Source organism: Vespa mandarinia, chromosome 22 (assembly GCF_050613455.1).
Source record: "Vespa mandarinia isolate Hongniang chromosome 22, ASM5061345v1, whole genome shotgun sequence".
NCBI lineage: Eukaryota > Metazoa > Arthropoda > Insecta > Hymenoptera > Vespidae > Vespa > Vespa mandarinia.
This window is the reverse complement of record NC_140831.1, coordinates 289,506-310,598: the sequence shown is the minus strand read 5'-3', so window position 1 is coordinate 310,598 and position 21,093 is coordinate 289,506. Positions and strand designations below refer to the sequence as shown.

Here is a 21,093-nt window from a genome sequence, read left to right as displayed (position 1 = left end):
CCAGCTTATAACACGATGCTAGGTTATAGGAGGAAGAGACATAATTAACTTTTGAACTTTTCTCCGAATCTCCTATTTCCTGTCTTACCCAACCGAATAAGAATGTTCTTATGTAAGCTCTGATCATGTGAATGTACCGCATTTTCTTCAAATACTCCTCGTATTCCTCTTCTATGCTCATTTCTTTTTAAGACACGATGGCAGAAGGAGTCATTGTGCGGTGCTAACAGATTATCTCTATATCTCAATAATTATTATTATAATCAATAAATTATTTTTATTTTAATTAAACTGTTTCTATAGTTTTCAATTGATTCAATTCATCATAGAATTCAGTGCAACATTAACTATTATTACAACAATAATAATTGGATTGTTCTATAGAATATTACAATACTTTTTAAATAAATTACATATGTATAATAGGATCAAAGGAATCACGAATCCAAAAGTATATCCAACTGTTGAAAATACTCATTAATTTGTCAGCAATAACAAAGGTAAATTTCTAAGTGATTTATTTTATATGTAAACTATTTATCCAGTTTTTATTTATAACCTTTTTTCTAGCTTTATTCAACCAAATTCTAAATCTTGATAAGATTTTTTCTTAAGACTGAATAGTCGAATCATTACTTATTAGAGCGAAGTTGAAATAGTCGAAGCATTAGTGATAAGAGCGAAGAATATGAAAACCTGAAACCTGCTGTAGGCAATGGTGGGTTGTTAACTGCTCCAGGTGAAGTATATATATTCTACATTGTTTGTTAATTATTTGCATTATTAATATATATATATATATATATATATATATATATATATATATACATACATACATACATACATACATACATACATACATACATACATACATACATACATACATACGCATACTTACTGTAAAATATATATATTTCTTTCGATGTCAAATTTTATAAAATTGAAGAATAAATTATTTTGTCTTCTTTATATGCATATAGAAATAAATGTGTTATATAAAGATGTACAAGATCTTCTTTCTTTTTATTTTCTTTTATTGTATACTTGTATGTATGGACGAACGAAATAAGTAAATTATGTAAATTAAAGAATTATTTTCCTTTTTATTTGCAGTATCAGGAATCCTCATCGAAAATTATTAAGTGAAGTCCTTTTTAAAATATATGTAAAGTCGCATATGGATGTATTGGTTAATCATTTTCATCTCTTTAATGAGAAAATTGGAAATTTTGGTTAGAAAAGAATTAAATGTTTGCCATTACGTTTTTTCCTGTACATTGGACATATTATAAAGTAGAATTCAGAAAATTTTGAACGTTTATAAATTTTATACACACTTGTATGAATTTATTATAATTTTGTTAAAGTTTTTATCGAATCTTTACGTATATAAAGTTGTTGACAAATCCAGATTGCAAATTAGCTGAATCTATAGAATGGTAATAATAATGAATCTTTTATATTCATTATGTTCTTCTGTATTTATTTATAATATCTTTTATTTCCTTATTCAATGGAATGTATATAACTGCAGAAAGGATCCTGAAATTATGGTTACATCTGTATATAATTTTTTATAACACTGCTCTATAGCAATTCCCTATGGAAGAAATTTCAGACATGATAACGTACAAGCGAAGCATTTTTTAAATTATCTATATAAATATATATTATTTTATGTTTCCAAAGATAATCGAAGATAAAAGGAATCTGTATTGATAAATGTAATTATTAACCAGGGATTGACAAAGGAAAATTCAGTTAAGAATAATTATAATATATACAATACAATTTTAATTTTCATCTTGTTTTATAATAATGAAAGATCCTTATTTATCTATCAAAAACAAAAGCCGGAGACATTTTTAAACTTTCGAATCAACGCACGAAGAAGAAAAATAATCGGAACAAGATACTCGAGATGACATTAATACGATAGTTATATCCGTAAGTCGCATTTATTATTTAAGTGCCATAAAATTTTGTTTATTGAATAAAATTTAAGTAAATAGTATATTACTTTCAGAGAGTACATTAAGCAATACCATTAGCTTTGTAATTTTAATACTTGCTACATTCCTTGATATTCATGTATGTATATATTACACTTTCTTAATTATTTGTCATTTTAATAACGAAACTAATTTGATAAGAGGTTAATATAAAAATTATTTTCATTATATAAATAACGACAAATAATTAAAAAAATGTGTACGTACTTGAATATCAGGGAATGTAGCAAGCATTAAAAGTACAAAGCTAATAGTAATTGCTGAAGTATCCCTTTCCTTACAAAAATAAAACCCTTTTCCCCCAATTGTATTTAACAAACAAAATTTTATTACACGTAAATAATAAATGCGACTTACAGCTATAACTATTGTATTAATTTCATCTCGGGTATCTTGCTCCGAATATTTTTCTCCTTCGTGCGATGATTCGAATAAAATGTTTAAAAGTGTCTTCGGTTTTTGTTTTTATAACATAAATTTTATCAGTATAAAAGAAGATGAAAAGTAGAATACCGTTGCGTATATAATAATTATTTTTAGCTGAACTTTCCAATTTCTCAATACTCGGTCAATTGTACTTTTTATTACATCAAAAATAATTAATTAATGAATATTTCCAATAATTGGATATGCTTTTGGATCCAGGATTCCTTTGATCTTATTATACATATATAATTTATTTAAATTGTGTTATAATATTCTGTAGAATAATTCTATTAGTATTGCTGTAATAATAGTTAATATTTCAATGAATTCCATGATGAATTAAATCAATTGAAAGTTATAGAAATAGTTTAATTCAAATAAAAATCGTTTAATGACTATAATAATAATTATTTTAATTGTTCGTTTTCTAACCTATTTATCTGTCAGACCTTTTTTTATTTCATTCTATCGACCTATGATTCCTTGTGTCCAATTACTTATCTCTTTGTATTCACGTACTTTGTAACAATTGATAAAAATATATTCTAAATAGTACAAAGCAAAATTTTTATTATTATTATTATTATTATATGACATTAGAAACTCGAAGGCTCATTGCCGCAAATACCAAATACCGTCGCTGTTCCCATTTCCGGGCAAGATTCCTCCATTCACTACCCCGTTATTTCGTTAAGATCCATTCTAATATTCTCTTCTCTACATCTTGGTCTTATCCATTGAGTTTACCAATTAATACCTTTTGTGCGGTTCTATCCTCATCCACACGGACCCATCTTAATCGATGCGATTTTATGAAGTTAACTTTCTATGCTTATTTGTAATTTTCGATCGGTTTGATTGTATTTTCGATTTACGTTAGAAAATGCTCTAAATAATGTGCGTACGATACCGAAATGTATACATAAACAAAATATATACGTAAGCACGTATGTAGTACGTGATTCCCGAGTAATGATGGAACAAAAAACAAGTTTCTGATACGTGTCACTGTTTAAGAAATAAATATGTAAATAAGTATTGACATCGGCATCGTCAATTTCTGTAATACAGGATAAAGAAGATTTTTGATATTGTAATACTTATAGTATAAAATACATTAAATATATTCAAAACAAGATATACATATATATTTGTATAATTTGAAAACAGCTTTATTTACAATAAGTGTATTGTATATTTTAATGTTTTGTATAATTGTTTATATGTTTCTGTCAAATGCAAGCATATGATGCAGCGCATGATTTGCGTTCTGGCAAAATTCAAATATGAATGTAAGTTTCAACATAAATTATACGTTTTCTACATTTATCCAGCCGGTTTATTAATGATCTCCGTTCTCTCTTTTTTTGTTTTTTATTAATTCATTTTTTATAATCTTAAACAGTATTTAACTCTTTTTATATTCGATCCTCTCTACTTTTACATCATCTCCAACTAATTGATATACGTAAGTTACAACTGTGGAACTTTGTATATCCATTAGAACGAAAGATGGAATAACCGATCTGCAAGTGTAATATGCAAAGTATCAATATATGTGGACACAAACAAACATGTAGATATTAATATATAGTTGTTATTATAGATTTTGGATTACTCACGTATCCAAGGGATTATATGCTCCTGTCGCTGATCCAGGATTTATGTAGAATTTATTTTCATGTTCGTAAGCTTCAAATTTATGAGTATGACCGGATATTAAAATATCAACATCCAATTGTCTTTGTATCAAGGCTAAAGCTTCTGGATCTCCCCATGGTACAACTTGATGACCATGTGATAACCCTATTCTAAATTGTCCAACTGTGACAACTTTTTGTTCTGGATAATTTAAATTCTTTAAACAAAAAAAAATAGCAATTAATGAGAGATATAAGTCGGAGAAGGGTTAGGAGAAAAAAATACATACCTCATCAAAATCTCCTCTTACTACATGTACATCACTGGCTAATGTCTTTAAATAATCATATGATTCTTTTGTACAAAGATTACCTGTACACAATATGTGTTGTATTCTACCTGGTACCAAAAGTTTTTTAAATTTGCTTGGAAGACTGCTACACCTATGTGGAATGTGCAGATCTCCCAACACTAAAACAAGCTGTACATACAATAATAAATTATTGTAGCATTAACTACAAAAATTGTAATAATTTTCTTTTATATATGTTTAATATAAAATATTTAAGATAAATAAAGGAAAGCTATATTGTGGTACTATACAATAGAGTTTTCGAGGTTAAAGAATCTGTGTATACTGATCAAAAGATCTCTCTCACCATGATTTTATTGGTAACGCTTTTATAAAAGTACACTTATTAACGTATACTTTTTAATGTACTGCATTTATTTACAACAAATGAAATATAATAGCAAACTGTCAAACTAAGCTAGTGGGTGTAGTTGACAATTATGTACAACCGATATCTCGAATTTTGATTGCGAATTTCGATTAATCGAACATCGCAAGCATTGCCCAGTTTCTGAATAAAGCCAATGTTAATTTTACAGACCAATGATAGCGATCGTTTAGAATGAATTGGAACGAATCAAGCCAATAAACGAATAGAAATTTTTACAAGCATGAAAGAAGATACAATTTGAATGCATATATGAGATTCGAATTTTAAGTGGCGGGAACATTTCTGAATTATATTACGTACAAGCACTTTTGTTTTAATTTACAATTAAACGAAGTCTTATTTAATGATTACATCGAATTAAGTTTAAAGAAAATCATGAAGTGCGTCATACCTGGGGGAAATGTGAAAAGTATATCTAAAATGAATATTTTACCTAGGTTATGTTATGTCACAGATATAAAACATTCTCTTTTAATGAAATATATTTATAATATATAAGGACATTTAAGTGATTTATAAGGAAATCATTGTTTTTATCATAACGATCTTATGCCATAACAATATGTAATAACAATAAATTGCAATTGCAGTTGTAGCAAAAGCCATCCATGCTCTAGCGAAGATTGGAGATGAAATGTATGTACAACCTCAACCAAATAGCTTATCCTTTCGTGCAATTAACATGGCCAATTCTGCATACGCTGACTTTACTTTTTTTGAGAATTACTTTTCGTATTATGTATTCGACGATCTTGAGGAAGACGATGCTCTTAAGTGTAAAATTTCTATGAGGGTAATATATTGTAAAAGTGTGTAATATTCATTTTTTTGTTAACATTCAATTTGATTTTATTATCTTCATATTGTAGAGCGCTATGACAGTCTTCAAAACACCAAATATGATAGATAAACAAGTAGAAACCTGTCATATTGAGTTAAAGCCAAATGCAGATTTTCTTTTTATTACTTTAAAATATAAAAATAGCATCATAAAGAAACATATTTTGCCGATCATAGATAGTGAAAAATTACAAGTATGTTATATATAATATAACGCTTTTATATAACTATTTTAATTTTTCAACTTAATTATTAATTATTTTATATTTTATTTCAATATTTATAGGCTACATATATCAAAGATAGTGCGACCAATCAATTATCCGCGCAATCTGTTATACTTGGAGATGCTATACAAAATTTCCAACAAAATTTAATTGAAATCACTCTTGAAATTCTACCACAAAAAGTTTTGCTTAGAAATTATATAGATGATACGTCTAGTAAGTATTTTTTTTTTTTTTATAAAATTATTATATTAAAGCTTAATGATATATAAAACATTTTATTTGTAACATAGACATAGCTAATGTAACAAGGACACAGTTGGTACTAGGTAGAGGTGAATTTGATCGATATTCAGTTAATACAGAGACAACGATTACATTTTGTATGAAAGAGTTGAAAGCAATTCTTAATTTTGCTGAATTTGTTAAATTACCAATTAATATGTATTTAGAAAGCGCAGGAAAGTAAGTTTGACATATTAATCGTCTTTGTTTCTCCTATTGTATGACTGTTGTATTGTTTTTTTTCTTTCTTTTCTTTGTTTTGCTGTGCAGACCTGCTGTGTTTGTATTAAAAAATTCAACTTTGGAAGTAAATTTGGTATTGTCTACTTTAAATACTGAGATTGATAGCCAGTCTGAGACAACTGTTACTGAGAAAGCAGTCAAGCCTATACGAAAGAGGGCTACAGTTAAAAGATCAACGAAACGATCATCTAAATCTTCAAATAGAACAAATAATACATCTTTTTCTAATACTACAATTATATCGAAGCAAAAGAAATCAAGTGACATCAAAATAGGAAAAGAAGTGACAAATAATGATGCTCGTGTATCATCGAAAGAACATAATCAAAATGATATTGTAACGGATGCGAATACATCGAGTACAAATGATATATTCTCAAAACCTAATGTATCTAATAATGAAAAGAAATTAGCACATAATATATTTTCAAACATATTAAAAAGAAAGTCTGGTGAAGGTTGTACAAAATATCTGGATAATGTCGCTGGAAAAAAGAACAATGATGAATTAGAAAATACTGTGCCTAAATCACCATCTCCTCCGTCTAAGAAAGCACGCTTTATCTTCAGAAAATGTTTTCAAACAACATTTGATCCACGAATGTTGCCTGGTCATGATACTATTCTAGTTGAAGATTCAGATGAAAACAGCGAATGACTTCGTTATTTATTTAAAATATTCTTATAAACTTTTGTCGGATTAAAAAATATTTATTTGGAAATTTCTTCTTTCAACTTATTCATTTTAAATTGATATAATTGAATCTTACATTGAATCTTACTTGAATATAACAGGTCAAGAAATATTAATTAAGATGCGTAATGAAGGAAGTTAAATAAAGTTGTAAGTAAAGTTCTTGATCTCACTGGATGCTACAAAATGTTAACTCTTAATTTTGTATCATAATGTACATAAATATTATTAAACTATATCTTGTTCATCGATAAATTAGAAAAATGACTAAGTGATCAATTCAAAGTCCTTGTACGATATTTTTAATAATAAATATCGAATAAATTTAGAATAATGTATAACAATCGAAAAAAGAATTCATAAGATTGAAGTATTGCATAGGAGTAGGATAAAAAAATATTTCTATTATCTTTTATAATGTTTTTATAATGTTTCTTGCGCAATTTAATTAATAAATATATATATATATACATATATATATATATATGTATATTAAGTTCATTATACGACCAGTAGGTGGCGTAGTTTTGTGGTTAACCTATAAAAGAGTTAAAAAGGTGATGTTGTGTAACATATTAATAATTTATCGTTATTAAAAATTGACGCAACGCGATATAAATTATGAAGAATGTTAAGTTAGCATTAAGGTTATCCACGATAAGTGGGTTAAGTGGTTGGTACATAGGCAAGTATTTTAAACAAGAAAAACATTCTCATGTGGAGGAAGACAATGGAACGAGTATTTTTCATAAAATTAAACGTATGCCCGGTTTACCAATATTTGGCACAGTATCCGCACGTGAAAATCTACTAGAACCTTCAGATGTAGAATCAGAAATGGGTTCAAAATTATCTGGAACTGCAACAAGAGTATCCCAGGTAATTTTTAAATTAAATTATTATCAATTATTCTTATTTCAATATAGAACATAAAAATCTTAACACATTGCCGACCGATCAAAGAGATTTCCTATTTTATTTAGAAAATATTGCATCTATAATTCCGTATAAGTTATGTGATTAAATTTGAGAATGTTATTACACGTCGTTTGCGAAAAATGCGCGATGAGCAGTTTATAGTCATGTACGATTCGCGCGATTGACAATATATTACCTTTCGAATGTACATATATATATGTGTTTGTGTGTGTATGATGTATGCATGTACGCATGTACGTATGTACGTGTAAATGATCTGATTACAACTTCATATGAATCAATTTATAAGCGAATCAATTTTTTTTTTATTAAAAAATTTCGATTTTATTAGTGTTAATGTCTACTCTTAGACGAGTAATAATAGATTCTATCAACTTAACAGATTATGAAATTTGGTTTTCCTGGTTATGATAACATCAGATCATATGAAGATTTTATATTGTCTTATGACAGAAGAAATCGTGTTGCTCATTGGGTATTTGAACATTTAAACAAAGAAAGATTACAATATAATGAAACTGTAGATCGTTCAAAGTGTGAATTTACGCCAGATACGAGTATACACCCTTATTTTAGGTACATATTTGCATATTTTTTAATGAAATGAACCCTTAAATATCTTCTATGATATATATTATTAAACTGTGTGTGTGTATGTGTCTGCATATGTACATTTTTAATTAATATAATTATATATCACAATTATATAATACAGATCGGATAATAGTGATTATAAAGGAAGTGGTTACGATCGTGGACATTTAGCAGCAGCTGGAAATCATAAACTATATCAAAAACATGTGGATCAAACATTTTATCTTTCAAATATGGCACCACAAGTTGGTGTCGGTTTTAATAGGCACTCTTGGAATAGATTAGAAAAATATGTGAGAAAATTAACTAATGTTTATAAAGATGTTTATGTTTGTACTGGCCCATTATATATTCCAAAGTAAGTATATTAATGAAAAATATAAATAGAAATGAAACATTATAGTTTGCATTTTTTTTTCTAGAAGAGATAATGCAGACGGTAAGTTATATGTGCGCTACGAAGTTATTGGTGCAAATCATGTTGCAGTACCGACACACTTTTATAAAGTAATTGTTGGAGCAACTCATAACTCAAACTTTGAAATGGAGGCTTATGTAATGCCAAATATGCCCATTGATGACAATACTCCTCTTACAAATTTTCGGGTAAATTCTTATAAATACATAATTTAGTTTGATCTGATAAATATATTTTATAATAAATTTCATTTTGTTATAGGTACCGCCAGAAACTATTGAAAGAGCAGCAGGTCTTTTATTTTTTGATAAATTATCTCGCGAAAAACTTACAAAAATCAATGGGAAAAGTATAGCATAATATTGTTTCATACAATCAATTAGTAGTCAATTTTTATGACTGATTTATTTTATATTTATTTCTTTGCTAAATATCATTCTTAAAAATGTAGATGCAAATAGCTAATCGAAAGTTATAGAAAATTGAAATTAATATTTATGTGTGTGTGTATATATATATATATATATATATATGATCAGTATATCCTTTTTTTTTCATCTCATGTAATAACATGAAACAAGAATAGATTTATTGAGATTATTTTATTATTATAATGGAATTATTTTAATGGATATAAAAATTATTTTTTTAAATGCAAGAAATTGTATATACAAAGTTTTACGAAATAACAAGATGTATTATCATTTATATTTCGAGATTTTATTGCCTTTTGTACAATTGATGATTGAAGCTTTCATCATTTATGTTATAATAAATTTAGTGCATAATCACATTTGACCAATCATGAAAATAAGTACTCGTAGAAAAAGTACATATATTCATCTTTATACATTTTTTTTAGGCACGACCATAGGGAATGTTATATTAATATATTCAACTCTCAGTCTAATAAGAAATAAAATTATTTTTTTTTTAATGTGTGCTTCGTGTCCAATCAACGATATATTCTACGATAATTCTGTCAATTTTTATGCGCTCATAGCCGGAAGTAATAACTCTTATTTAAAAATTTTATTATCTTTGATTATTATTTTCCGACTATAGCTGTATTTTACATGCGTTTACATAAAAATATTGTATAGCACGTAGTAATAGTGCTATAGCACTAATATAGTAGCACATAGATAGTATTCTATCATTACGACTTTCCATGGAATGTGTGTGTGTGTGTGTGTATAAAGATTATTATTTGCCGTATTGTTGTCATGTCTAAAGTGCGTAGTGAATCATACAGACGATTTTCTTACGCGTGTATATATATATATAGTTCATTATTTAATAAGTATTTTGAACGCATTCTTGGTCGAGTTAATTCTCGCCGTTACTTTGGTCACAGTAGTAATATTATTACATACCAAAGAGTACATTTGTTGTTAAAATACTATGTTAATTTTAAATACAGTATTCATATAAAATCCTATTGACAAAACCATTAATAAATTTTATGACTTAACATCTATTTTATGTACACAAAATTAACAGATATGATAACATAGCGAAGCTCGCCGGATGTTTTCATATTCTTGTTATTCATCTACTCTTATATTCTATATTTTGACCAATGTTGGTACATATTAATGTCAAAAAGTTTCAGAATTTCTGCATTTATAATAATTTAGGCACTAATATGGACGGGTCTCGTTATTTGAATGCTGCGATCGCGTATCACTTACATAGTAAGGACACTTGTCACAGCTTTAAGTACACTCTTCGTTAAGTAACTACTTCGTATGGTTTTTATCATACGTTATCGTCGAATAAATTGAAAATACTGAAAGAATGAAAAGCAATGCTCTTCATTATTTGTGACGTCACATTAAGTATCCAATATTAACAATGGTTATATAGTTTTTGACTAATACAATCTCTTTGCCACATTGTACTTGTGTCGTCGTGAATTGTGTTCACATTAAAAAATCTAACACAACATTGAATAGACTAAATTAAAATTTAATCTGTAAAATACTGCACACCTCTGAATATAGTAGTCTTCTCTTTCTTTTTGTCCTTTTTTGTTCTTTTTTCTTTTTTTCTTTTTTCTTTTTTTCTATTTTTTTTCCGTATTCTATTGTACTTTTTCTATATAACCACTATGAGAAGTGGCTTTGTAATTTCTTTCCTTTTCTTTTCGTTTTTTATATTCTTTTTCTCGTTTAACAGCTTATGAAAGATTTCGACATATTTATACCGTTACAGCATTAGTGTGACCCAATAAAGTAGTTAAGTAGCATAGACTAGAAAACGTAATGGAACGTTTGATGATATGCCACTTGAAGATTTTTTTGTTATCATCCAATTTGTTTCGTACATGTAATAGCGACTTACGCACTCGATAGACTAGCTTGCGTAAGACGCTCTGATCACTTATTATTATCAAATCATATAAGCTCTTCAAATCAGTCTTTCCTCCGGTGGAGGTTTCATTACGTTATCCATCTCCACTCGCGGATTACTAAATTCTTGAGCGCTTGGGCTGTACGTACCACGAGTGGCACGTTTCTTTCTAGCCATCATAAATAATGCTATTAATGAACCTGCCGCGATGAGAAATAAACAACCAACAATTGGCCCTACGATAATAGCGATATTGAATGCTTGACTTCCAAGCTGTCCAGACTGAAAAATTTAACAACGAATTAGCCAACCCGCTTATTACAACAGAATTTATTTTGGATTGATTCCTTTAATTGATTCCTCATAAAAATAAATTGCAGTTATCATAGTTAGTGAATTAATAGTTAAAATAATGTAATTATTTCTCTTACCTCTGTACAATTTTTTCCAGTATACTCTGGCGTACACGCACACTGATATTCACCATTATTTCCGCACTCACACGTCCCTCCATTTTGGCAGTGATCCTGTTAAATGAAACAAATCGAGATTATAATTGATACGAAAACGACTGTGAGAATTCATGTGAATGATTAAATATTTACTTCTCTACAAGGGTCACCCATTCTACAGTTATATCCACAGTATCCAGGATTACAAATACATTGATAAGTACCAAGCAAGTTTTCACACTTCCCGTATCCACAGTCAGTCAACGGATTTTGACATTCATCCACGTCTATAGAACAATCTGGTCCTGTATAACCGGTGTCTAAACAATCGCAGGTAAATTCGTTCACTTTGTCGTAACATTTACCGTCATTTTTACACGGCACGTTACCATCCGCGTCTGGTGCACAATCGTCTATATTTATTTCACAGTAAAGTCCCGTGTAACCAACCAGGCACATACATTGAGGGGCCTAGGAAAAAAAATAATCATTAAAAGATCAAGAATTTCTCAATTACATCTCTCTTAATATTAACGCAAATTGATAAGAAATATGTCTTGTTTCAATAAATTCAGTAAATCTCACCTTAATCACAAAAGAAAGTAAACTTTCTTTTTTATGTATTAAGATATTCGAATGATTTTTTTAATAGAAATTGAAAATAATATCATCGTGACTACGGAATTTAATATTTAATACCTGACGTAGGAGGTCACACGTGCCGCCGTTTTGACACTTTTGAACTTGACAATAGGGTAAGTCGCATTGAGTGCCCTCAAAACCAGTCATACAAGTACAAGTGTAATTATCTCCTGTCTTTGAATTTACAATGTCCGTACATGTGGAACCGTTTTTGCAAGGTTCGCTTTGACACGTAATCAGTCGAAAATTTTCGCAGAGCTCGCCAACAAACTGATCGGGACATTCGCAACGAAAAGATCCAGGTTTATTAACGCAAACACCGTCATGCTGGCACGGACTAAGAGTCACACACTCGTTAATATCGCTGTCGCATCTAAAAGAAAAAAAAAAAAAAAAAAAAAAAAAAAAAAAAGATAAGATCTAGATAAGTTAAGAAAACCTCACAAGATTCGTAATCTTTCGCAACGTTATCAAAAACTATTATCACATCGTTGCAGTATTCTTCTTTTTTCTGTTATTTTTTTGTTCCTTTCTTTTCTTTTCATACAAAGAAATTAATTTTATAGCAAATATTTAATTGGCGCAAACAATTTCTATCTTACATATACTTACAGCCATCCCTGCCAGCCACTGTTACAAATGCAGGTATAAGTAGCAATACCATCGACGCAAGTCGCATTATTTTGGCATTTATTATCGATACACTCGTCGATATTGACAGAACAATCATCTTCGGCATAGCCCGCTGGACAATCGCATACGTAGCTATTGGTTTTGTTACGACAATGACCATCATTCATACAATCAATATCGAAGCATAATTGGCAACCGATATTGTTACTCGAGTTATGATTTTGTAGAGATAGATATTCAAATGGTGTAAAGTTGGCGTTTTGATATACCTCTTCGTAAGTAAAATAATGCAATAACATGCTGCCGATTCTTACTTCACCGAGGCAACCTTTAAATACTTCTCCTGAGAAGATAGGTAATGATGAAACACTAGTGTTTATACATATATATATATACACATATTTCAAATCAAATATGATCTAAAAGAAAAGTTTTATACCTGATACCATATGATGAGGTGGCGTAGTAGTAGTCAGAACGTAATCGCTGAGATCAACAGTATTTTGTTTAATGGCTTTTCTATTCGTAGCTTGATTATTATTATCGAGAGTAACGTAAGTATGTCGATTAGAGAGAGCATTGCTTAATCCACCTAGAGTGACCGTACCAGTGATCAACAATTCGTACCACAGTGCAAAATTGAAATTCGGACTAACTTGGGGCGCGTTTTCGTCGTTCGTGTTTGCATAAGTGCACTCCATAGAATTGTTATTTAGTCGTAGTATTATGGACGTCCAGTTTCCGTCGGGTTCGTTCTTACCGAAACTGAGGATACCACGATTCTGATCATCTAGTCGCCAGGAAACTGTGATTTCGTCTTTGTAAACGGACACGGTAAAGTGTTGATCACCTACACGAGGCGCCATGTGCATCAGAGTGCCACCAGTATTCGATCGATACGTTATTCGGATAGTATCGATAGTAGTGTCGGACTCATTTCTTTCTTCCATTTCCATTTGATCGTAAACGTAAGTGAACGTCGTACCGACGCCATCGAATGTCGCATTAGCAATACATTCATAACCATCGTCGAGATTCTGACATTTAGAACCAGCCGGACAGTCTTGGAGTTGGCAAAATTCCATTTCTTGGCAAGTTTTGCCGGTATAACCTCGTGGACACTGACACCAGAAATCATTCCACGTAACGTGGCAGGTACCGCTGTGGTTACAGGGATTACTGATACACACGTTGTCGGATAATACGCCTTCCAAAACTTTGTCATGGTCGAAGGTTACGTTGCCAAATTGCGTCGGTGTCGGTATGTCTTTTGCCTTTATATAATGACGATAAAGTTAATTGAACGATTCATTAAATTTTTGCTAAGATTCATTAGGATACATTATCGTAATATTATACCTTCAAAGGGAAGAATTCGACGACCATTATCTCGTTGCCATTAGATATCTGTACGTCCTGTATTATTCCTTTGAAATTTATTTGCGGGACTTGTTGAATTTCCATTTGACGACTATCGACTTGTCGTATATATCTCGATGCTTGCGGTAAACCGCCCAAATAAAGTACAGTAACGTTTAATTGTCCTGAAGTGCTAATGGTTTTGCGAAAGTATTCGGTACCGTTAATTTTCACTTGTACCAACGTTACATTCCTGATAACTTGTATCAGATGGTTGTTTCCGTCGTTTAATTTAACACCACCAACCGTATACGCCTCGGTACCATTAAATTGAATTCTAACGAGTAATTCTCCTCCTTCTAATTGTGCCGCTATATACGTCTTGTCCTGAGACTTTGAGTCCATTTGTGGAGCCGGTTCAGATCCTAAATAGAATATGTCGCCTCTATCCTGTCTCGTCCGTATAAACATTGAAATATCTACGATCGATCTAACCGCTTTCCTCGCCATATCAGATACTTTAACCGTGACGTAACCATTAGTGATGTTCTCAAAACCAAATGTGGCAGCCGTCATATTGTACTGGCACGTGTGACCTAAATACGGTCGTTCGCACTTGCAAGAGAAATCCCGCCAACCGTCGGTACAATGGCCTCCATTTTTACAAGGATTCGGTGAACATTGTGCTTCACGTGGACATCCAGGCTCGATACCTTCCATATAGACCGTTTTAGATGTTGTCCCAGAATATACCTAAAATTAAATGATCTGGTTAAATTTTGAACATAAATATTGATCATAGATATTGTTGTCGTTATTGTCGTTTGATGAATTGAATGAAACTAAGCACCCATTCTCCATTAATAACGACGTCCTCGGTACAGCCTATAAAGAAAGACGGGCCATGCGTAAGTCTTCGGAGATAGTTAGTGGTACCACCGACGTACGTCATCGGGAAAGATGTGTGATTGGAGTTAGATCCTTCGTTGAGACTGATGGGATATATCGTTTGTTCTTCGTTAGCCGATAAAACCAAATGTGTGGTATTGATAGCTACGAAAACTTTTTGCCAGGAAGAATCATTTAATCCGCTACCAATGAAGACGCCTTCCCACTTATTCAAAAGGCTCGAATGTAGATTGAGTTTGCCATTGACGAGTTCAAGAATGTAAAACGTTAAACCCTTTCCAATGGCCAACAAACCGTTTGGTAGCGTAGTTCGAAAACGAAATTGAATATCGTATCCTTCCTCGCGAGTTGTGTTCACAAGAACATATGAACTGCCGCTCAATGACATGGTGGTCACCTGGAAAACAGTTTAAAAATTAAAAATCTATGGTTTTTTTCCTTTCTCTGCCCCAAGCGCTTTACGTACGTACCTTTCTCTTTTTGAGAAAACATTGTGAAACAAGTTTGAATAACTTGCATTAATAATGTGCTCATTAACTATTATCTATTGCAATATATCGGTAATCGTACGAACAAAATAATCTACGGCTTTTAAATAAGTATAATGTTTATAACGATCAGTAAAAGTTTATCATTCAGCATGATTGATAAAATAATATTTCGTAAAAGATTCTATAAAAGACTGATTTTAACTCTTAAAATGAGGATCAATATATTTTCATTCAATTGTCCCGTCCGTACGCGTATCAAATAATTAAAATTTTTCGACAAAGAAGCAATAAGGTACTTACATAATTACATATTTCACCGTGGAAACCGTTTGGACAGGTGCAATTGAATTTGTGAATTTTTTCATCGATTAGATATGGCCAACAGGTACCGCCGTTCTGACAGGCATTACCCAAACAGCCTGTTAATTCAACGGAGCAATTTTTTCCGCCGTATTCGGGTTCGCAAGTGCAAAAATAGTCAGCTCTACCATCGGTACAGACACCGTGGACGCAAGGGGTGTATCTTTTGCATTCGTCGATGTCATGCTGGCAATGATCACCCTCGTAACCTTCGTCACATTCACAAGTGAATCCACCAATGCGATCGACGCAGCTACCAGCCTGACAAGGATTGCTCTCGCACTCGTTTATGTTCATTTCGCAATTTTTACCCGTAACTCCTTGGACGCATAAACATTCGTATCTGAACAGAGATGAGGTAGAATTAATTGAATATAAGATCGACAACGATAGTAATAATAAGGAAGGAAACCAATAGGTATGCATAGATATTACTAACCCGCTCGCGTTGGCATAACTGAAATCTTGAGTGAATATGGAGGGTAAATTAAATGCCTCGCTTTTGTACAATTCTTTATTTGATCTCTCGAGGCAAGTACCGTTAAATTGGCAGGGTGAACTTTCGCATTCGTTTATATCTATTTCACAGTTTTTGCCGGTGTAACCGGAATAACATTGGCATTTGTAGTTCTTTATATCGTCGATGCAAATGGCATCGTTGACACACGGGGCGGATAAACAATCGTCTATGTTTTTTTCACATCTCGTACCCTCGAAACCAGTGTCGGTACAGTCACACGTATAATCATTTACACCATCCATGCATCTACCGTAATTGTAACATGGCAGTGGCTCGCAATCGTCAATATTAATCTCGCAATTAGTTCCACGGAATCCAGGTGCGCAATTACAAGTGTAAGCTGCGACTTCGTCTATGCAGGTCGCACCATTCAAGCAAGGATCACTCTCGCATTCGTTAACATCGGTGTCGCATATCTTCCCGGCATAACCAGGTGGACATTTACATTCGAACGTATTGATTCGATCGATGCAAGTGGCGTTATTCAAACAGGGTCCGCCAAGACACTCGTCAATATCGATGTCACAATGATCACCGGAGAAGCCAGGTATGCAGAAACATTTGTAACTTCCTTCGGTGTTCAAGCATATGCCATTGTTACACAAGGAGTTACCTTGAGTCTCGCATTCATTGACGTCCTGATCACAGAATAAACCTGTAATTGACAGAGAATCGAGGATGAATAAAGCCATGACCGAGCCAATTATAAACTTTTTTATATCGTTTGGTTTAGATAGATCATTTTAAAACAAAACAAGAAGAAAAAAGAAAGAAAGAAATTGGCAATAAAAACTAAATTTCATTTTTTCTTTTTAATAATTGCTCTGTCGAAAATATTTCATTTTTATGTACACGGTTAGTTTAGATCACAGTTAACGTACCTTGAAAACCAGGATGACATTTGCATTCGAATCCGTCGTCACCTAAATCAATGCAGGTACCATTGTTACACGGCTTTCCGGCGCAATGATAAACGATAAGGGTACAATTTGGATCTCTGTATCCTTCGCGGCATTTGCACTCATAACTGGCGATACCGTCGACGCATATCTTATCATCTGGACATATCACGTCCACGCAATCATCAACGTTTACGTCGCAAATTTTACCTTCGAATCCTCTTGGGCATTCGCAAACGAAATCTCGTCTTGATCTTGATATAAGAGCACAACTTCCATTATTTTGACATGGATTCAAGGAACAAGCATCGAATTCTCGTTCACAATTCTGGCCCATGAAATCTTTCGTACAATTACACGTGTATTCGTTAATACGATCGATGCATGTGCCACCATTTTGGCATGGTTGAGAGAGACATTCGTCCACGTTGATCTGACAGTTCTTTCCTATCCATAAAATAAATTCATTTGTAATTGAGAATGTGACATTGACAACTTGTTTTCTTCGCTACAAGTTGTTTGCTAACCAGCTATTTGCATAATCTGTACTTATTTACCTTGTTGAAAAGGAAAAAGAAAACAAAAAAACAAAAAAAAAAAAAAAAAAGGAATAGAAGCTATTTTAAATTTTAAATAATTAATTTGTGATCTGTTAAAAACCAACAAGCATACATGTAGTACATTCTGTTCAATTAATTCTTATACCAAGAAAATAATTATAGAAAAAGAAAATTTATATGAAGAACAACAAAAGACAGATTAGACGAAGAAATATGAACAAATGAATGATCTAATTAATAAATTTATCAGTTAATTAAACAAAATATCATCCCAATTTAATCTTTTACGTGAAACAAAGCGTCACTGATCAATGAGAACACAAAATAATGATTGTACCAGTGTAACCAGCCAAACATTGGCAGTAATAACTGTTGAGTTGATCGATGCATATACCACCATTTCGGCAAGGATCGCTAGAGCATTCATCCATGTCAATGGAACACTCTGGTCCTGTCCATCCTGGTTCGCAGGTGCAATAATAGCCTCCAGGCTATTTGGTGATAAGACAAGTAACGAAAATGAGGCAAAGAAAGCAGACAATGTATTCCATGTATAAAAGCTTACACATACATATGATACATGTATTATACGCGAAGCAGAATATCGAGAAATCAAACTCACATAATCGTGGCAAGCGGAAGCCTGTTTGCAAGGTAGATTACGACATGTAATCTGTTCCTTGCATTGCGTTCCCGTCCAAAATCGTGGACATTGGCACATGATGCCAAAGACTTTTTCAATGCATGTACCACCATTGTGACATATCGTGCACCAATCCGAAACTGATGTCGAACACGTTGCACCTGATGAACGACACGTACCACGAGGTAAGGGACAACACAAGACAATTTACGGCCAGATCGTATTTTATGCATGCGAGGAGGGAGATGGAGAGAGGGGGAGAGGGAGAGAGAGAGAGAGAGAGAGAGAGAGAGAGAGAGAGAGAGAGAAAGAAAGGAAAAAAATAAGCAACAAAAAACATGCAGTTTATATCATTCGAGCCAACGTGAATCAGAATGTATCGAATCAAATTTTTTTCTTTCAGAAATATTTTCTCTTTCGTTTAAATGTCTCAAGTAATTTAGATCACTTTTATTCAAGTAAAGTTAATCAAGAAGGCCGCATCCAAAATACACGGTTCAAGTTAAGAAACATTTTTATCAGCGTTAAGTAATTTTGTTTCAATAAAAATAATCTGACTTTCAACATGGCTCATACATAGACAATATTCAACAGCAAGTTAGTTGCGTAAGAGTTATGTATATTTTAGATAAATGTAAAGATAGAGCGACTGTTAAGATGTAAGAGTGAAACATTTTAAGAGCGAACATCTATATGTATCTACGTATATAAAGTTACAATGATAACAGACACAACAAAGAAGAAAAGAAAAGAACCATTAGTGGAATTATCAGTTAAATATCATTTGCGATCGATTTATAAAGAGATATTAACTTATTAGATATCTATGTGAAATTATTTTATCCTGTGAAATTATTTTTTTCTTACAGTTGGATATTAAAAATAAAGCTCCGTTGGATCTCAAAGGATAAAATAAATATTAGTCTTACTATCTACCGATGTATTACCTTTCCATTCGGGTGTACAGGTGCAATTATATCCGTCTCTGTTACTGGTACAGGTACCGCCATTAATGCAAGGATTACTGGCACAATAGTTGATAGTACAGTTTGGTGGAATCCCCATATATCCAGGATTGCAAACGCACTGTTCTCCATGAGAATCCCTGATGCAGATACTGTTTGATGGACATGAATCAATTTCACAGACACTTCTCGAATCACAATGACGGCCAGTGTAACTGGCTGGGCATACGCAGTGATAAGAGCCAACGTCGTCTATGCATTCGCCACCGTTAGCACATGGATTCGACAGACATTCGTTCAGGTTCAACTCACAATTCTGACCCTCGAAACCGGCTGGACAGTGACATATATAGCCACCGTAATTATCGTAACATATGCCATTGTTAAGACACGGTTTAGCGAGGCATTCGTCGATATCTATCTGGCAATTTGATCCTTCATATCTAAGCGAACAATTTGAGAATATGTTTTTATATATTATATAATGTCTTTTTTAAATGGTTACTATACCCTAATGGATATATGATGATAGAGCCCTATCATACGAAAACATTTACCATTTACATGTTTCAGTACTTATTCATCTCTTGCTTTCTCTTTTTCTTCTTTTTAATATACTCTATTGTCGAGATAAGCATCGAACAATATTTTTTTTTAGTTATCGTAAGAAAACAGGAATGATGAAAAAGTACTTAAAAATCGTTTTCTTTTGTAAATTGATCAAAGCAAGTTGATTGATTAAAAAAGAAAAAAAAAAGTACCCTGTTCTATCGCATATGCAAGTGTAGTTATTGATCCCATCTATGCAACGACCACCGTGTTTGCAGGGATAAGACAAGCATTCGTTAATATTGGTCTCACAATTTTTCCCTGTCCATCCTGGCAAGCATTCGCATTTGTATTCGTTGTCAGTGAGTGCCAAACAAATGCCGTTATTTTTGCAAGGACTTTCCTCGCAAAGTCGTACACCCAATTGCGACTCGCAAGATGCACCTGTGTATCCGGGCTGACAGTTGCAAGTAAAGTCACCCTTTTTGTCTTCGATGCAGATTCCACCGTTTCGGCACGGACTATTCAAGCACGGTGAACCTGAAGAATCGTATTCGATATCATTTTACACAAGAATGATAATTATTATTAACTTATTAGAAATATTAATGGATATGGAGAAAGGCTAGTTTACGTGACATAAGAAAGTAGTTTTCAAAGGGGATGTCAAATATTAAAAATTACATTTTATACG

The 21,093-nt window shown here is 32.0% G+C and overlaps 4 protein-coding genes and 1 long non-coding RNA gene across 8 annotated transcripts in view; 3 read left to right on the top strand and 2 right to left on the bottom strand.

The window, feature by feature from the left end:
• The first annotated feature begins 187 nt into the window (after window positions 1-187).
• Window positions 188-2,605, top strand: LOC118442820 (uncharacterized). The gene is made up of 3 exons (XR_004838487.2): window positions 188-500; window positions 571-739; window positions 1,114-2,605. It is a non-coding gene; the product is annotated as an uncharacterized LOC118442820 (long non-coding RNA).
• Window positions 2,606-3,589: 984 nt separating this feature from the next.
• On the bottom strand, window positions 3,590-4,893 carry Vps29 (vacuolar protein sorting 29). Its single transcript, XM_035868980.2, has 4 exons — window positions 4,739-4,893; window positions 4,369-4,560; window positions 4,061-4,296; window positions 3,590-3,964 (listed from the first exon to the last, which is right to left on the bottom strand). Exons 1-4 carry the CDS (start codon window positions 4,739-4,741, stop codon window positions 3,847-3,849), a joined length of 549 nt encoding a protein of 182 aa, XP_035724873.1. The 5' UTR covers window positions 4,742-4,893; the 3' UTR covers window positions 3,590-3,846.
• Window positions 4,894-5,059: 166 nt separating this feature from the next.
• Window positions 5,060-7,310, top strand: Rad9 (cell cycle checkpoint control protein Rad9). The gene is made up of 6 exons (XM_035868921.2): window positions 5,060-5,231; window positions 5,413-5,615; window positions 5,692-5,856; window positions 5,949-6,105; window positions 6,183-6,354; window positions 6,445-7,310. The coding sequence occupies exons 1-6, from the start codon at window positions 5,198-5,200 to the stop codon at window positions 7,073-7,075; spliced, it is 1,362 nt and encodes a 453-aa protein (XP_035724814.2). The 5' UTR covers window positions 5,060-5,197; the 3' UTR covers window positions 7,076-7,310.
• A 321-nt stretch (window positions 7,311-7,631) lies between these two features.
• Window positions 7,632-9,572, top strand: EndoG (endonuclease G, mitochondrial). Its single transcript, XM_035868966.2, has 5 exons — window positions 7,632-7,990; window positions 8,433-8,626; window positions 8,766-9,002; window positions 9,067-9,250; window positions 9,324-9,572. The coding sequence occupies exons 1-5, from the start codon at window positions 7,733-7,735 to the stop codon at window positions 9,420-9,422; spliced, it is 972 nt and encodes a 323-aa protein (XP_035724859.1). The 5' UTR covers window positions 7,632-7,732; the 3' UTR covers window positions 9,423-9,572.
• A 181-nt stretch (window positions 9,573-9,753) lies between these two features.
• crb (cell polarity complex component crumbs) overlaps window positions 9,754-21,093 on the bottom strand; it is a 34,660-nt gene continuing 23,320 nt past the window's right edge. For 3 of the 4 annotated variants that reach the window (XM_035868828.2, XM_085663463.1, XM_035868829.2), the window contains 15 exons: window positions 20,612-20,939; window positions 19,833-20,293; window positions 18,865-19,046; window positions 18,580-18,733; window positions 17,665-18,129; window positions 16,703-17,438; window positions 16,204-16,606; window positions 15,354-15,809; window positions 14,504-15,256; window positions 13,584-14,418; window positions 13,124-13,487; window positions 12,569-12,884; window positions 12,023-12,340; window positions 11,849-11,944; window positions 9,754-11,699 (listed from right to left, as the gene is read on the bottom strand). In XM_035868828.2, the coding sequence (XP_035724721.2) occupies window positions 11,475-11,699; window positions 11,849-11,944; window positions 12,023-12,340; window positions 12,569-12,884; window positions 13,124-13,487; window positions 13,584-14,418; window positions 14,504-15,256; window positions 15,354-15,809; window positions 16,204-16,606; window positions 16,703-17,438; window positions 17,665-18,129; window positions 18,580-18,733; window positions 18,865-19,046; window positions 19,833-20,293; window positions 20,612-20,939 (6,092 nt within the window). In that variant the 3' untranslated portion in view covers window positions 9,754-11,474. The remainder of the gene's footprint in view (window positions 11,700-11,848; window positions 11,945-12,022; window positions 12,341-12,568; window positions 12,885-13,123; window positions 13,488-13,583; window positions 14,419-14,503; window positions 15,257-15,353; window positions 15,810-16,203; window positions 16,607-16,702; window positions 17,439-17,664; window positions 18,130-18,579; window positions 18,734-18,864; window positions 19,047-19,832; window positions 20,294-20,611; window positions 20,940-21,093) is intronic. The other variant, XM_035868830.2, reaches the window with a different exon arrangement.

What these genes read in the sequence shown, in the direction of transcription:
- Vps29 (XM_035868980.2), bottom strand. An exon ending in TAAGAGGAGATTTTGATGAG is followed by an intron (nt 4,297 to 4,368) that starts GTATGTATTTTT and finishes TTTTGTTTAAAG; the next exon opens with AATTTAAATTATCCAGAACA. An exon ending in GCATATAATCCCTTGGATAC is followed by an intron (nt 3,965 to 4,060) that starts GTGAGTAATCCA and finishes TTACACTTGCAG; the next exon opens with ATCGGTTATTCCATCTTTCG.
- Rad9 (XM_035868921.2), top strand. Translation starts at nt 5,198, where the DNA reads ATGAAGTGCGTCATACCTGGGGGAAATGTGAAAA. An exon ending in TAGATAGTGAAAAATTACAA is followed by an intron (nt 5,857 to 5,948) that starts GTATGTTATATA and finishes CAATATTTATAG; the next exon opens with GCTACATATATCAAAGATAG. An exon ending in TTATATAGATGATACGTCTA is followed by an intron (nt 6,106 to 6,182) that starts GTAAGTATTTTT and finishes TTTGTAACATAG; the next exon opens with ACATAGCTAATGTAACAAGG.
- EndoG (XM_035868966.2), top strand. Translation starts at nt 7,733, where the DNA reads ATGAAGAATGTTAAGTTAGCATTAAGGTTATCCACGATAAGTGGGTTA. An exon ending in CTGCAACAAGAGTATCCCAG is followed by an intron (nt 7,991 to 8,432) that starts GTAATTTTTAAA and finishes TCAACTTAACAG; the next exon opens with ATTATGAAATTTGGTTTTCC. An exon ending in AGTATACACCCTTATTTTAG is followed by an intron (nt 8,627 to 8,765) that starts GTACATATTTGC and finishes TATATAATACAG; the next exon opens with ATCGGATAATAGTGATTATA.